Genomic DNA, 13,782 nt, shown 5'->3' with positions numbered 1-13,782 from the left:
CTGGACCACCTGCTCTGTTTCTTACCCCTGGACGCTCTTGTTGCTCCAGGCCCTTCTGGAACTAGAGAGGCACCATGATGGGCTATGGCTTCTCCACTCAGGTTGGTTTGGCAGCCTCCTGGAGGCAGCCCAGCCAGCATCTGCAGACAGAGCGTCCTCCTTGTGCCCACTCTCGTTTCTCCTTAACAGACTCATCTGCCTTGTGCTTCTGTACTCACTACCCAGGTAGTGCTCCCCAGTGATTGTGGGGGATAGCAGGGCCCTGACAACTTGGGGAAGAGGACTACCTCCAAAAATCCCGTGGGCTTCACCTCGCCCAGGCTGGCCAGCCTCCCCATGTGACCAGTTATCTGATGAACAGCACTGACAAAATTGTACTCCTCAAAGGAGCCTTTTCTCTTCTTTCATTTAAAGCAGGATTTAAGGCATCTGTCTCAGGGCTGGCTGGGCTTCAGAGAAACTCATAGGCTCGTCCTCATGAGTGGGAGTGTTGGCAGTGAGAGGGCACTTTTGGAGAGCATTTGAGTAAAATGTATCAAAAGCCATAAAAAACGTTCAGAGCCTTTGACCCATTAATCCCACTTCTGGGAAACTGGCTACAGAAAACCGTTGCCTGCATGGAAAAGCCTGCACACAATGGCGTCTGTTTATTCTACAGAGAAACTGGAAACACATCAGCATCCAACAAAGGAGAAATGTTTGAGTGAATCACAATGTGGCCATTCAGTGGAATATTACTCAACTGTTAAAAATGCTCCCTGTGCCCTGGCCAGTGTGGCTCAATTGGTTGGAGCATTGTCCCATACACTGACAGGTTGCAGGTTCAGTTCCCAGTCAGGGCACATACCTGGGTTTCGTATTAGATACCTGGTTCAGGTATGTATGTGAGGCAATTGATGTTTCTCTTGCACATTGATGTTTCTCTCCCTCTCCCTCCTTTCTCCTCTAAATAATAAAACGTATCTTCGGGTGAGGATTTAAAAAAAGTCTTTACCAGATAATTCTAGTATCTGAGTAATCTTGGTGTTGGCACCTGATGATTTTCTTAAAAAAATTAAAAATGCTGCTTGTGGAAATTGCTGTAATGTAGGGAGAAATAGCAACACACAGCTACATATGCGTGTGCAGGAGACTAGGGTGCACCCAGCAAGACAGTCACAGAATTGCCCGTTTCAGGGCAGCGGCCTTCAAAACTTAAGCACCCTCAAGGCAAATGTTTTAAACCCATCTTCAGAAACCATCTTGGAGACCAACTCAGCCTTTGTTAATTAATGGGAGGAGAGCTGGCTGGTGCATGGAAGGTGGGCTCAGTCTGGCCCCTGGAGGTGCCCCTCATCTGGCACCCCCAGCCTCCGCCTAATCTGCCCCCAGAGCTGCAAATCCTAGAGGGATGTCTTCATACATTCCAGCTGCTGTAACAGTCCTGTGGGCTGGGCAGCTCAAACAGACATTTCTCACAGTTCTGGAGACAACATTCAAGATCAAAGTACTGGCACATTGGGTGGCTGGTGAAGTCCTCCTTTGTGGTTGATAGATAACATCTTCACACTGTGTCTTTACATGGCAGAAGGGGTTGAGGGAGCTCTCTGGAGCCTCTTTTATAAGGAGACTAATTCTGATCATGAGAGCTCCGTTCTAATGACCTAAACACCTCCCAGAGGCCTCACCTCCAAATACTATCACATACCATAACATGAATTTTGGGGGAACACACATTCCCTCCATAGCAGGGGGAGGCTGATAATGGGGTTCATAGATGGCAGCCCCCGTTTTTAGAGCCAGCCTGGCCCTTCATAGCTGTAAGATGTGTGCATCTGGACCTGGTGCAGAGGAGCTGGGGGTGGGGTGCCATCCTCTTCCCTTCCAGGTCTGTCTGTCTGCCTCCATTCCCCCTTCCCTCCGGATTTCCCACAAAGTGACACTGGCTGTGTGTTGCAGGTGGCCAATGTGAATGTGAAGGATGGCACGTGTACACTGAAGGACTGTGTGTACAAGGATGTGCAGAAGGACTGGCCTGGCTACTCAGAGGGGGACCAGCAGCTGCTAAAGCGCATGCTTGTTAGGTAAGGCTACCTCTCCTGGGCCTGGGGCGGATCTTATCCTGAGGGTGCTGGGATGACCTTGCCTAGTCCCAAAGGCCTCAGGGCTGAGAGCTGGGTAGAAGGGCCCCATAAGAATTCTCTGGCCGTCTTCCCCATGCCTGGGCAGCCCACCTTGGCCTTCTGGGGAAAAGGCAGCCCTTGCTATATGGGCTAGACAGTATGCATCACTCTCTCGAAAACCAGAGTGCCCAGCAGGCCTCAGTCCACCCAGAGTGTTTCTCATGTCCCCCCTTACCCATAAACCTACAAGTCCCTAAGGGCTTCTGCTTAGGAGGCTATGCCTCATTCTTAAATGGTTCAAATTTAAGAATGCGAAACACAAAATAAAACAAAGGTCCCCACAGAGGTGACTAAGCAGGTTAAATGCATCCCCTCAAGGGTTAATTGGGACTAGAGGTCAGGAGTGGCCTAGGGGGCTCTGGGTGGAGTGGGTAAACAGCCTGGTCAGCCAGCGACTGATTCCTTCTCTATTCCTGCCTAGCCTAGGAGCTAGCTGATCACTAATTAGTCCCTAAGTGATTTCTCAGGGACTTGGGGCTTTTTTTTTTTTTTTTCCCCCAGAGAGAGGAAGGGAGAGGGAGGGAAGGAGGGAGGGAGGGAGGGAGGGAGGGAGGGAGGGAGGGAGGGAGGGAGGGAGGGAGGGAGGGAGGGAGGGATAGAAACATCAGTGATGAGGGAGAATCATTGATTGTCTGCCTCCTGCTCACCCTTTACTGGGGATGGAGCCGGCAACCCAGGTATGTGCCCTGACTGGGAATCAAACCGTGACCTCCTGGTTCATAGGTCGACGCTCAATCACTGAGCCATGCCAGCTGGGCAGGGGCTTGGAGCTCTTTATGAAGGGCTTTTTTTCTCTTTTAAGTTCAGCTCTTTAAGGAATAATTGCATTTAGAAAGCAAAACTGAGTTGGGGCCACTCTGGGTGAACTCCAAGTTCCTCCTGAGCCCTGCAGGGCATTCATTCCTGAGCCACCAGGCCTGAGGGCCCTGCTCTGCGTGTCCAAGGTTTCTGGGGTGTTGGGGAGCTGAGAGGAGATGGTCTCTGTAGAAGAGACATTCTCCCCCATGTCCCCCTCTCTGGCAATCTTCTGTTGCCCCAGCTAAACATGTTAGGTTGACACTGTCCCCTCCTACAGATGTTTTCATTCATCACACAATTTCTTATAAGTATGGTGTTGAAATGGCTGATTACCCCCGCCCAACTGCTTTGAGGTGGCATGGAGCACTTAAGGAGTACAGTGAGGCTGCTCCTGTCCATCCTTCTTTCATAGCTTCTCGCCAGGTGCCCAAGTTCCCAGACCCCAGGGCCTTGTTCTCACTAAGTTCCCAGGAAGGGACATGGCTGAGTTCCCATGTGCATGTCTGCTTACAAGCGTGGGTATTTTGCCCATTTAAAGTGTGGAACTTACTACTATTTAGTATATTCACAGTGTTGTACAGCCATGACTTCTAATTCCAGAACATTTCCATCACCCCAAAGGAGCCTCTCCGTGTGTGTGTGTGTGTGTGTGTGTGTGTGTGTGTGTGTGTGAGAGAGAGAGAGAGAGAGAGAGAGAGAGAGAGAGTGTCAGTAGGAAACAGCGCTCAGAGGTTCCCCACCTGGCCCTGTATACCTCCACATAGACGGCCTCACAGGTGATCTGGGGTAGAGGGACACTGAGGCCCTCATAGTCTGAAAACTCATCCTATCCTTCCTTTTCTTGTGTGGTTGCTCCTAGACTCTTCCTGTTGTCTTCTCTATTATCTTTTCTCCTTTTTTTCTTTTAGGAGATTTCTTTGGCTTCTCCCAACCTGTCTTTTTGACTGTCATTTCTAGTTCCCAAGAGTCCTTCCTATTGTCTTTCTGTAACGTCATGTTCTTATCCGTGAGTGATGCCATTTTTAATTTAAGGATATTTTTAAAACATAATAGCTTTATTGAGATACAGTTCACTTAATACAGGTCACCCATTTAAAGTGTAGAACTTACTACTATTTAGTACATTCACAATATTGTGCAGCCATAACCTCTAATTCCAGAACATTTCGATCACCCCAAAGGAGCCTCTCCTCATTAGCAGTCACTCCCCCATTGCCCTCCCCCAACCCCTGGCAATTCATTTTCTGTCTCTGGATTTGCTTCTAGACATTTCATATAAATGGGATCATATACCATGTGGTCTTTTGTGTCTGGCTTCTTTTACTCATTGTAATGTTTTTTAACATTAGGTTCATCCAGGCTGTATCGTTTGTCAGTGCTTCATTCCTTTTTATGGCCAAATAATATTCCATTATGTGGATGGACCACATTTTATTTATTCATCTGTCAATGACACCTAGGTTGTTTCTACCTCTTGGTGTGATTGTGCTTCCTTGAACATTTATGTCCAAGGATTTGTGTGGATGTGGATTTTCAGTTCTCTTAAACACATACTAAGGAATTGCTGAGCCATATGGTAATTTTATGATTAACTTTTTGAAAAAACCACTGAACTCTTTCTCAGTGACTGCACCATTTTACATTCCTACCAGCAGTGCACAAAAGTTCCAGTTTTTCTACATCCTTACCAATACTTATTTTCCGTTTTTTTGTTTGTTTGTTTTGTTTTTAGTCTAGCTATCCTAGTGGGTATGAAGTAGTATCTCACTGCGGTTTTGATTTGCATTTCCCTGATGAAGAATGATGTTGAGCACCTTCTCATGTGCTTATTGGCCATTTGTATATCATCCATCTTTGAAGAGATGTCTATTCAAGTCCTTTGTCTTTCTGAAGATATTAAGACTGGTGGTTTTGTTGTTGAGTTAAAGTTTTCATCCTCTTACAGTCTCTCTTTCCTTTCAAATGCATTTTTGTCTATTTTGGATCCTGACATTTGTTGCCTAGAAGCTCCACCCTCCTCAGGACTTTCCTCTGGGCGGCTCTGACTCCTCTGGAGGGCCCCTCTGTTTCTTCTCCCCAGGCCACAAATCTGTCCCTCCTGTCGTCCAGGTGTGGCCCGAGCTGCCTCCTAGCATCTGGAGAAGACCTGAGCTCCCTCTCTTCTGGACATGCTGTGGGCTCTGTAGCAGACCAGGTCACAGAGCTGGGCTGTGTAGGAACAGCCTGGTGGGAGCTCCTCTTCTGAGATCCCTGAGGCTACGATCCCTAGGCCTTAGAATTCTGTGGTTTTCTCGGATCCTACAGGACAGTTATCACCTGTATTTCTGCTTTAGTGTTAAATGTTGTTCTCTTGTTCCCTTCCCTCTTCATTCCTTTTTAGTGGGGAGCTTGAAAGATAGTAAACAGAAATGCCTGTCCTTGGTTTTCATTCTTTAATTAGAGCTCTGGTAGCTTCCCTGTGGCTGGACAGCAAGCCTGTCCCCCTTGGCCAAATGGACCGTGTTGCCTAGTGAGTGCCTGCATGTTTTGGGCACCTTTCCTGTGGCTCTCCTTGCATTTTGGGCCACATGCAGGGGACAGCAGCAGTGGTTTCGAGTGTGACCATTGGTTAGGGAGTCAGGCTTGCTTGTCACTTGGAGCAGCACAGACGTGGCCCTCGAGCCCCTGGACCTCAGCCTTCCTGCAGGGCAAGGAGGGCCCTCAGCACCACACACAGCACAGGATCACCTTCAAACGTTGGGGTGTCTGTCTCTTTTATCTCTGGCTTCATTGTTTTGTTCAGGTCCAGGTGGGCCAGTGGCCACCCCTGTTATCCACAAGGAGGTGCTATGGCCTGGGCTCCCAGGAAGGCACATACTGAATCTAGAAGGCCATTCTCTCACAGACCAGGACATCTCAGTTCTTTTCTATATTCTCTAAAGTTTCTGCAGTGAGCGTCATTATTAGGATGAACAGTTGAGTCGCCAATACCCCAGTGTCCCAGCTCTCATGGGTAAACAGTACCCATGAGTGTTTGGTCAATTTTACATGGTTACCTAGTCTCCCTGGCAACAGGAGTCTAGATGAGTGGGTGATCAACTGATCCGCCTCTGGGCATAGGACGCCCATTGGGGCAGTCCTCTGGGCAGCTGTGGGTAAAACTAGGAGAGATGTACTCCAGCAGCTCTGCCCACCAGGCCCTGACATACCCATTATGCTCACCCTCTTCTGGTTCAGGACAGCAGCCCTTCTCCATATCACTCGGTGAAGATGGGATAGTGTGGTGTCAGTGCAGAGACAAATGGACCTGGGTGCACCCTGTAGGGTTACTGCTGCAAGCCCCCACCCACCCTGATTCTCCTTTGCAGAAAGCTATGCCAGCCACAGAGTACAGGTGGCCTCCCTGGAGACCCTGCTGCCGCCAGCCCTCCAAGAGAGCATGGGAGCTCAGTCTCACCCCCGCAGGTAGGAGCAGTGGACATGGGTATGACAGTGTGGAGGTGCTGATGTTTGTGGAGGAGGAGGAGAGTGGGTCTTACCCAGAGACTATTGGGACCTTGGCTTAGGGCTGGGACATATCCTTCAACAAATGAGCAGCTGTCTGGCTTCCCCAGGCTGGAGGCCTGGGCCCAGGACCTGGGTGTACTTTCCTTGGATATCTTCCAGTAGTGTGGCCAAGGGAGGACAAGAACTGGACTGCTCTGAGCTTCGTGTTCTGTTGCCTCTCAGGGCTGTTGTGAGGATTTCATAAAATCCAGTGTGCTGGCTGCAGGATGGAATGGCACCCAGTGGGGCTCTGTGAGCAATGGCTTATTGCCATTTTAGTCAGTAGTCAGGAAATTTGGGGTGGGAGCCTGGGGGGCTCACCTGGCTCTGGTTGGGGTTCTTTGACTATGCCCCTCTCATCATTGCTTGAGCTTTTTGGTAAAAGTTATCCCCGCCCACCTTTGTGCTCTGACTTATGAGTCCCACATCTGGGCCCCTCTCCCTCTCATCTCCCCCTCCTCCTCTGGCCTGGAGCACACAGCCCACGTGAAATGCCAGGTTCATATACACCTTAGCTCTTGGGCCTCATTTCACCCACACCCCACTACTAACCCCTTGTCCTGGACCTGCATTCTGCAGTCTTTATCTCTAACCATTTCCCTGGGTCATGGCCACCTGTTCCAGTGTTGGCTCCCCTCCTATGGTCCGGCCTTTCCTCGCATGCCTCAGCCTAAGCATATGTGAAATGAGGATGAGACCTGGACCATGTCACTGGGCTGCTGTGAGATCCAAGTAGTTAAGAGGCCCCATAGCGGCTCCTCTCATGGCAAGTCATAGTTAGGGGTTTGGGGTGATGGATCTCGGCAGTGGTGTTGCCCTGTGTTCCTCAAACTTGGCCTGGCATCATTCCTGTTATCTGGGGAAGATGCTGAACACAGCTTCATTTTAGACCAGTCCCTGGAGGTGGTTGGCCAGTTCACTGATGACTGTTCTTCCTCTGCAGCGTCCTTGGGGTGGGCACCAAGGGCCTGGCTGGTGTCTGGGCGCCCCTTTGTGGCTGGAGTAGGCCTTGCAGGTGGGCACTGGTGCTCACTTAACAGGTTGGCCTGTTGCTACCAAGCCACTCCCCAGGGGACGCCTGCCGCTCCAGGCACAGGCTTTCCTCTAAAATGGTCTCCCTTCCTTCCCAGAAACGGCCTCAGCCTCCTGATTTCATTGACCCCCTGGCCAACAAGAAACCAAGGATATCACACTTCACCCAGAGAGCTCAGCCTGCTGCCAATGGGAAACTAAATGTGCACCATGGCCGGGAGGCCCTGCTGCCCACCCTTGGCCCACTGGCTGGCACAGACTCCCACCTATCCCCACGGCTGGATCCTCTGAGGGCACACGACCCTCTGACCGATGTTAGCAATGACCTGGGCCACAGTGGCCGGGACTGTGATCACGGGGAAGTGCCTCCCTCAGTCCCTGCTGCCTGCCTCAGCCTGCCCCTGCTGAAGGACTGTGCTCAGCCCAGCAGGCCCCATGGTGGATCATCTCGTGGCAAGTCCAAGAAGAAGTCCAAGAAGCACAAGGACAAGGAGAGGGCAGCTGGGGACAGGCACCGGGCAAGGCCACCAGACCTTGTGCCTAGTTCCCTTGGAGCCCCGCCAGTCACCCAGGGTAGGTGCCGAGAGGCAGGTCTGGGGCAGGGGCTCTGCAGGAGGGTACTGCCAGGAGCCTGAGCACCAGCTCCACATAGTGCCAAGGGGGCCACAATGCCCCATGAGTCCCTACGTTGGCTTGCTCTGTACATTCAGCCCCTCTGCACCCCGTGTTCTCACACTGGGCATCTGTGAATGACCCAGAGGTCTTGGCTCCAGAACCTTCTGCAATCCTTTATGTGCCAGGCAGCACTGGGGGCTAGAGACACAGGTTCAACCAAGCTGAGGCTCGCAGGAGGGGCACTGCATGGGGACAGGAATAAGTTCCAGGCATAGGCACTGAGGGGTCAGGGTGTGTCAGAAGCCTGATGGGCTTAGGGAAAGCCTTGAGGATGACCTGGCAGGAGAAGGGCAGCATCTGGACTGCCATGGGCATCATTCGGCCTGAAGACCCTATGGAGAAAGGGTCTGGGAGGTTGTTCATAGAACAGCGGGTCATAAGAGCTGGAACAAGGTCACACAACCAATGGGGAAGCTGGATATTGAGAGATTTGGGGTCCCAGAAGCAGGATGAGAGGTACAAGGCCTGCCTGGGCCATGTACTGGGCAGGAAACCTCTGTGGGGCCCAGGGACGCTAGAGAGGCATGAGGACTGGCCAGGCTCGCAGCAGAGGCTGGGCCACCCTGAGTTCACAGCCCTAGGCACCTGAGCTGAGCACCCCGTGTGGCTGTGAACTTGACCAGTATGTAGCAACACAATCATAGCCCCCCTGCCACACACACACACAAACACATACACATGCAGACAGTCCCAGGCTTGTCACCTGCTGTGGCTCTGGGATCATTTCCCCAGGCAGGGTCTGAATAGGGGCATTCCTGGGGTGGCAAAGCCATTTTTTTCCTCCTTAAGGCTTTTTAAGGAGTTGTTCAATTGCCCTCTAGAAAGGCTGCTACAGCCCCTCCCTCTGGCTGGAGGGCAAGTCCTAGCAGACACAGGGTCAGTCCTCTGAGTTCCTGTTGGCCCTGCTGCGCCACTGGGCTTCCCAGCATCTGGGTAGGCAGGCTGGGAGAAGGTGGCCTGGTTCCCTGAGTGCCCCATGATCCTGCCTTGACCAGGGAGACAGGTTCTCAGCATCCTGGTCCAATAGCACGTTCTCTACCAAGTGGTGGAAGCGAGACCCTTTTGCCTCTGGCAGGGCCCTGGGAAGGAGGAAGACTAGGGCCAGAAAGATGAAGCCCAGGCTGGCCCCACGCACATATGGGGCTCAGATCCTGCCTGTTGCGAGTCGGCCAGGCAGCTTATCCCCAGTCCCCAGACTGAGGTAAGAAAGTAAAATTTAGAATCAGGCAAACCAGGGAGTAGAAGCACCCAGGAAGAGGAAAGGGACGGTTGAGCACCAGAAGCTGTGCCTGGCATTGATGATCATCTTAACGTCTTTCAGGCAGCTCAAATGATCACACTAATGGGTAGGCGCAGAGCTCCCCCACTGTCCACTCAGAGCCCTCTTCACCCTGTGCCACTCTGCAGCTCTTTCTAGGGTATGGGCTGTGCTGTCCATGTGCAGGCAAAAAACATACTTTCCTTAACAGTGGCATTGTTCTCTGGCTCCAGGCCTTTCCCCAAACTCTGGAAAAGATTCCAAGACAGCACCTGAGGAAGCTGCATATGTTGATTTAACCTACTCTTCTGCATGGCACTGACCCCTAGTCTGGCCCTGTTGTCCCAGCCCTGCCTAATGATCACCTGTGACCCTGACAGGTGCAGCTGCCTTCACCTGTCAGGCAAGTGGCTGTGTTCATGGCCCCCACTTGTGCCTCCCAGGGCTACTCTCTGGCCATCCTCATCGTAACCTTGTGCTAAGACCACTCCTGGGACCTGTGCCTACTCCCAAACTCTTACTCAGGCCATGGACCACTCCTGTGGCCTCAAAGTGCCTTTCTAGTAGGCAGGTTGGTGTGCTCGGTGGGTAGCGTGAGCTTAGCTCAGGCCCACTGACCCCTGTGGGCAGGGTGGGAAGGCCTTTCTCTAGGGCCTGCAATGTGAACTCACAGTCACATCCCCTTGACCCTGTCTCTGGAAAGCACAGGAGAAGCTAGTGGAGTGATAGGGGTCAAGAAAGGGAACAGATTGGGGTGGAGGAAAAGGAGCAGCTGTGGGGGGTGTTGCCAGCAAGACTGAGGCCCCATGGCAGGAACCGCCTCAGCTAGTACTGGGGAGGACTAGTAATCCAGCAGGGGTGGGGTCCTTAGAGGTTTACCGCAGGCAGGATTCCAAAGGTTTCTTGAGCCTCAAGGCAGAACCCCAGAGGCCCACCTTGCACAGGGCATGCGTCATGGAAACATGGACTAAACCCTCATATACATGTCTATCAGGCTTCGGCCCAGGGAGACCACAGCCTCATTAAAGATGATGCACTCAGGTGCAGGTGGGGGTGTGCTGCAGGGTGGCCTTGTGCCCAGATGCCTACCACCTAAGTGTGAAATCTAGAGGGCTTGGCAAACTGCCCTCCTCCCACAAAGTGATAAAACCTCTTCTATGTTGGGAAGAGCCGTCTCGAAAAAGCTGGGGGGTTAGGGGTAGATACACTATTTGTAGTTTCAGTTGACTCTAGTGCAGGCAGGCCTTATTCCCTTGTCCTGAAGCCCCACCACAAGGACAACCTAGGGTGTGCCCCTTCACAACTCTGGCCCAGCCCTGTTCTGGGGCTGTCCTTTGGGTCCTGAAGTCCCAGGTCTGGTGGGAAGAGGGGGAGCATCAGGTAGAGCTCAGACCACTGTCAGCAGAGAGGTACAGGCAAGTTCGAGGTTTCCCCCAGGGGCCATCTGTCCTTCATGGCTGGAGACCAAACACCCCACGGACTTGGTTGCTCTGCACTTACATAGCTGTGGCTCGGGAACATACATGCCCACATAATGGACCCAGTTTCCCTGGGTCCAGCAGGGTCCTGCAGTCTCTCACTGCCCCTCTGCCGTCCCCTCCATGTCCTTCAGAAAACGAAGCCTGAACCTTTTGCAGATCTTGTTTGCTCTCTGTAGGTTTAAATGGGACCTGCAACAGTTCAAGTGTCCCCACATCAACCTCGGAGACGCCAGACTACTTGCTGTGAGTACTTCCTTTCGGCTGGCTGCCCTTCTCCCAGGGACTTTACCCTGCCTTCCCCTCACCCTGCACTGCAGCTCAGCAACCGCAGAACTGAATCCAAATCCCTGTGTGCCAGTTCCAGCCACTCAGCCTGTTCTAGGCCAGGTTCCTGCTTGGGTCGGGCCCTTCCTGGGTGGGGCTTAGTCACCAGCCCTGGGACACCAGCCTCCCTCTTGAGCCACCTTTTAGAGCTTAGTTACCAGCCACTGGCACTCTAGCCTATCCGCAGCAGCCCTTGAACCCTGCCATTCTCCCTTTTCCAGAAAATATGCCACCATCTCCTCCTCAGAGCAGCGCCAGAGCTATAAGAATGACTTCAACGCTGAGTACAGTGAGTACCGAGACCTGCACGCCCGCATTGAGCAGATCACACGGCGCTTCACGCAGCTGGATGCCCAGCTCCGGCAGCTCTCCCAGGGCTCTGAGGAGTACGAGGTAGGGCCCCCTGCCTGCACCCCACCCTGGGGGACATGGGCATGTTTCTCAAAGTCCAGCTAAGTCCAAGGCCTCCAAACCTAGCTGATGCCCTCTCTGGGGAAGAGGGGATGAGCCAGCATTTTGACCCCTCATGGACTGGCAAGGTTACCACCTCTTGCTAGTCACTTGGTTCAGGCCTGGGTCTGGGCTCTGCCATGGGAGCCCAAAGACTCTGCCTGCTTAGCCTCCTCTGTAGTGGGGACAGTGGAGTCAACTCTGTAGGTGGAATATGAGTCCCAGGGGCAGGGATGGTACTTGGAGCAGCCAGGAAGGCCAGGGGACATTGGGTCGGGGCACCTGTGTCCTGTCTGTGAGAGTTCCTGGAGTCCTCTCTGCAGCCCACTGCCTATATCATGGGACACCCCGGCTAGGAAGGGAAGAGCCAGGCTACACTGTACCCCATGGCCCATCTGTATGCCATCAAAGCCACAGTGGGAGGTAGGAGGGCATGGAGTGTCCCTGTGGTCCTCTACCTGTACCAGGTGTCCCTTGTCCTCTGCCCTAGGGCACATGGGCTCCCTAAGCCCCCATGTGGGAGCTCCCTGCAGTGGGAGGGTCTTAGTCACCAGCCCTGGGACACCAGCCTCCCTCTTGAGCCACCTTTTAGAGCTGGCCACCTGACTGCAGGGCCAGCCCTAATTAATCAGGGTCTTTCTCCACTGGTGAGGCCACTTTGGCTTCCAGTGGAGACACTCTTGATTGGAAGAGCAATGGGGATTCTGAGAGTCTAGGACAGATGAGCCCCCAGGACATCCCCATCCTCCCTCCTCCTTGCCCCCATATGGACGTGCCCCAGTATCTCCCTGAATCCCCAGGTGGTCAGGCGCCTCTGTGCTTGGCCTTGAACAGTGAACAGGCCAGCTGGGGTACAAGGGAAGGCGGCCATCTGTCTGCTCTTTGCCCCCTCCCACTGTGCTGACTTATCCCTGAGGCTAGGCCTCTGCACCTTGCCCCCTGGTCCAGCTTCCTTCCACCAGCCTGTCCTTCTTCTATACTTAGGTCAGCTCTCCTCGGGGCCACCTGGAGGCTGTTGTCCCCAGGCCAGTGGTGACATGCAGGTCATGAGTTATCAGGGAGGCACCGCCCCACACACATACTTGGAGCTTCCTGCAGGTGAGGTCATTGTTTTTTTTCTCTTTTGTTTTTCTCTAGACTACTCGTGGGCAGATTTTGCAGGAATATCGAAAAATCAAAAAGGTAAGTTTCCGTACCGCTGTGGGGGTTGTGGGGAGCAGCCACTCTCCATGTACCTTAGTGCCCTCCAGCTCTCTCACTGCTTGGTGGTACAACCCCTAAAGTCAAGGAGAGGAGAAAAAGTTCCCAACTTCAGCTACTAGTCTGGCAGGGACGCCCAGCCTCATGGGCTCCGGGCCCTCTCCCTGTGGTCCTTGAAGATATGTTAGGTAGCTCCTCACCAATGCCTGGTCAGGGCATTATCAGCTTTTACTCCTGAAGGCCACTAGCTGTGGGATCATCATGTGTGTACCTTCCATGCCAGCTGGTTCCCTGCCAGCCAGGCCCTAGCTCAGCCTGGAGGCTTCATGCCGATCTCTCCTCTGACCCTCACCCTAGCCACAATCCCATTTCCCAGGGTAGGGCCTAGAGCTTGGGAAGGACACCAGCCCAGGACTGGCCGAAGGTGGAGCAGGGGTTCCTGTTGTTGGCCAGTGGGCACTGGCCTGTAAGCAGGAGCAGTGGAAGCCTGAGGTGCCGGTAGGCTAGCATCTCCACACAGGGCAGCACCCATTACAGCCATGCTCCAGGATGCCAGTGGCTGCAGGATGTAGCTCACCTCACTGCTCTTTTGCAGACCAATACCAACTACAGCCAGGAGAAGCACCGTTGTGAGTACCTGCACAGCAAGCTGGCCCACATCAAGAGGCTCATTGCTGAGTATGACCAGCGACAGCTGCAGGCTTGGCCGTAGCCCCAGGCCACAGGCAGGAGCTCGCCTTCCCTGGATTGACCCTTCTGGATGGCAAGGGAGCTGGGGGCTTGGGAGCGGGGAGAGCAAAAAAAAGGGGAAGTTTTTATTTAACAAAATAAACACGAGGAAGACACGTTCATCTGAGCCAGCAACGCCGGCTTTCAG

The 13,782-nt window shown here is 53.0% G+C and overlaps 1 protein-coding gene across 1 annotated transcript in view; it reads left to right on the top strand.

The window, feature by feature from the left end:
• ELL (elongation factor for RNA polymerase II) overlaps positions 1-13,696 on the top strand; it is a 58,897-nt gene extending 45,201 nt beyond the window's left edge. Inside the window, exons 6-12 of the mRNA XM_016210739.2 lie at positions 1,939-2,063; positions 6,308-6,404; positions 7,616-8,090; positions 11,108-11,174; positions 11,477-11,648; positions 12,843-12,887; positions 13,501-13,696. Coding sequence (XP_016066225.1) covers positions 1,939-2,063; positions 6,308-6,404; positions 7,616-8,090; positions 11,108-11,174; positions 11,477-11,648; positions 12,843-12,887; positions 13,501-13,617 — 1,098 coding nt within the window. The 3' untranslated portion in view covers positions 13,618-13,696. The remainder of the gene's footprint in view (positions 1-1,938; positions 2,064-6,307; positions 6,405-7,615; positions 8,091-11,107; positions 11,175-11,476; positions 11,649-12,842; positions 12,888-13,500) is intronic.
• The last annotated feature ends 86 nt before the right edge of the window (positions 13,697-13,782 follow it).

The sequence above is a fragment of the Miniopterus natalensis genome, chromosome 4 (genome assembly GCF_054644295.1).
Source record: "Miniopterus natalensis isolate mMinNat1 chromosome 4, mMinNat1.hap1, whole genome shotgun sequence".
NCBI lineage: Eukaryota > Metazoa > Chordata > Mammalia > Chiroptera > Miniopteridae > Miniopterus > Miniopterus natalensis.
The sequence above is the reverse complement of the archived record's forward strand: the minus strand, read 5'-3'. Positions and strand labels throughout refer to the sequence as shown.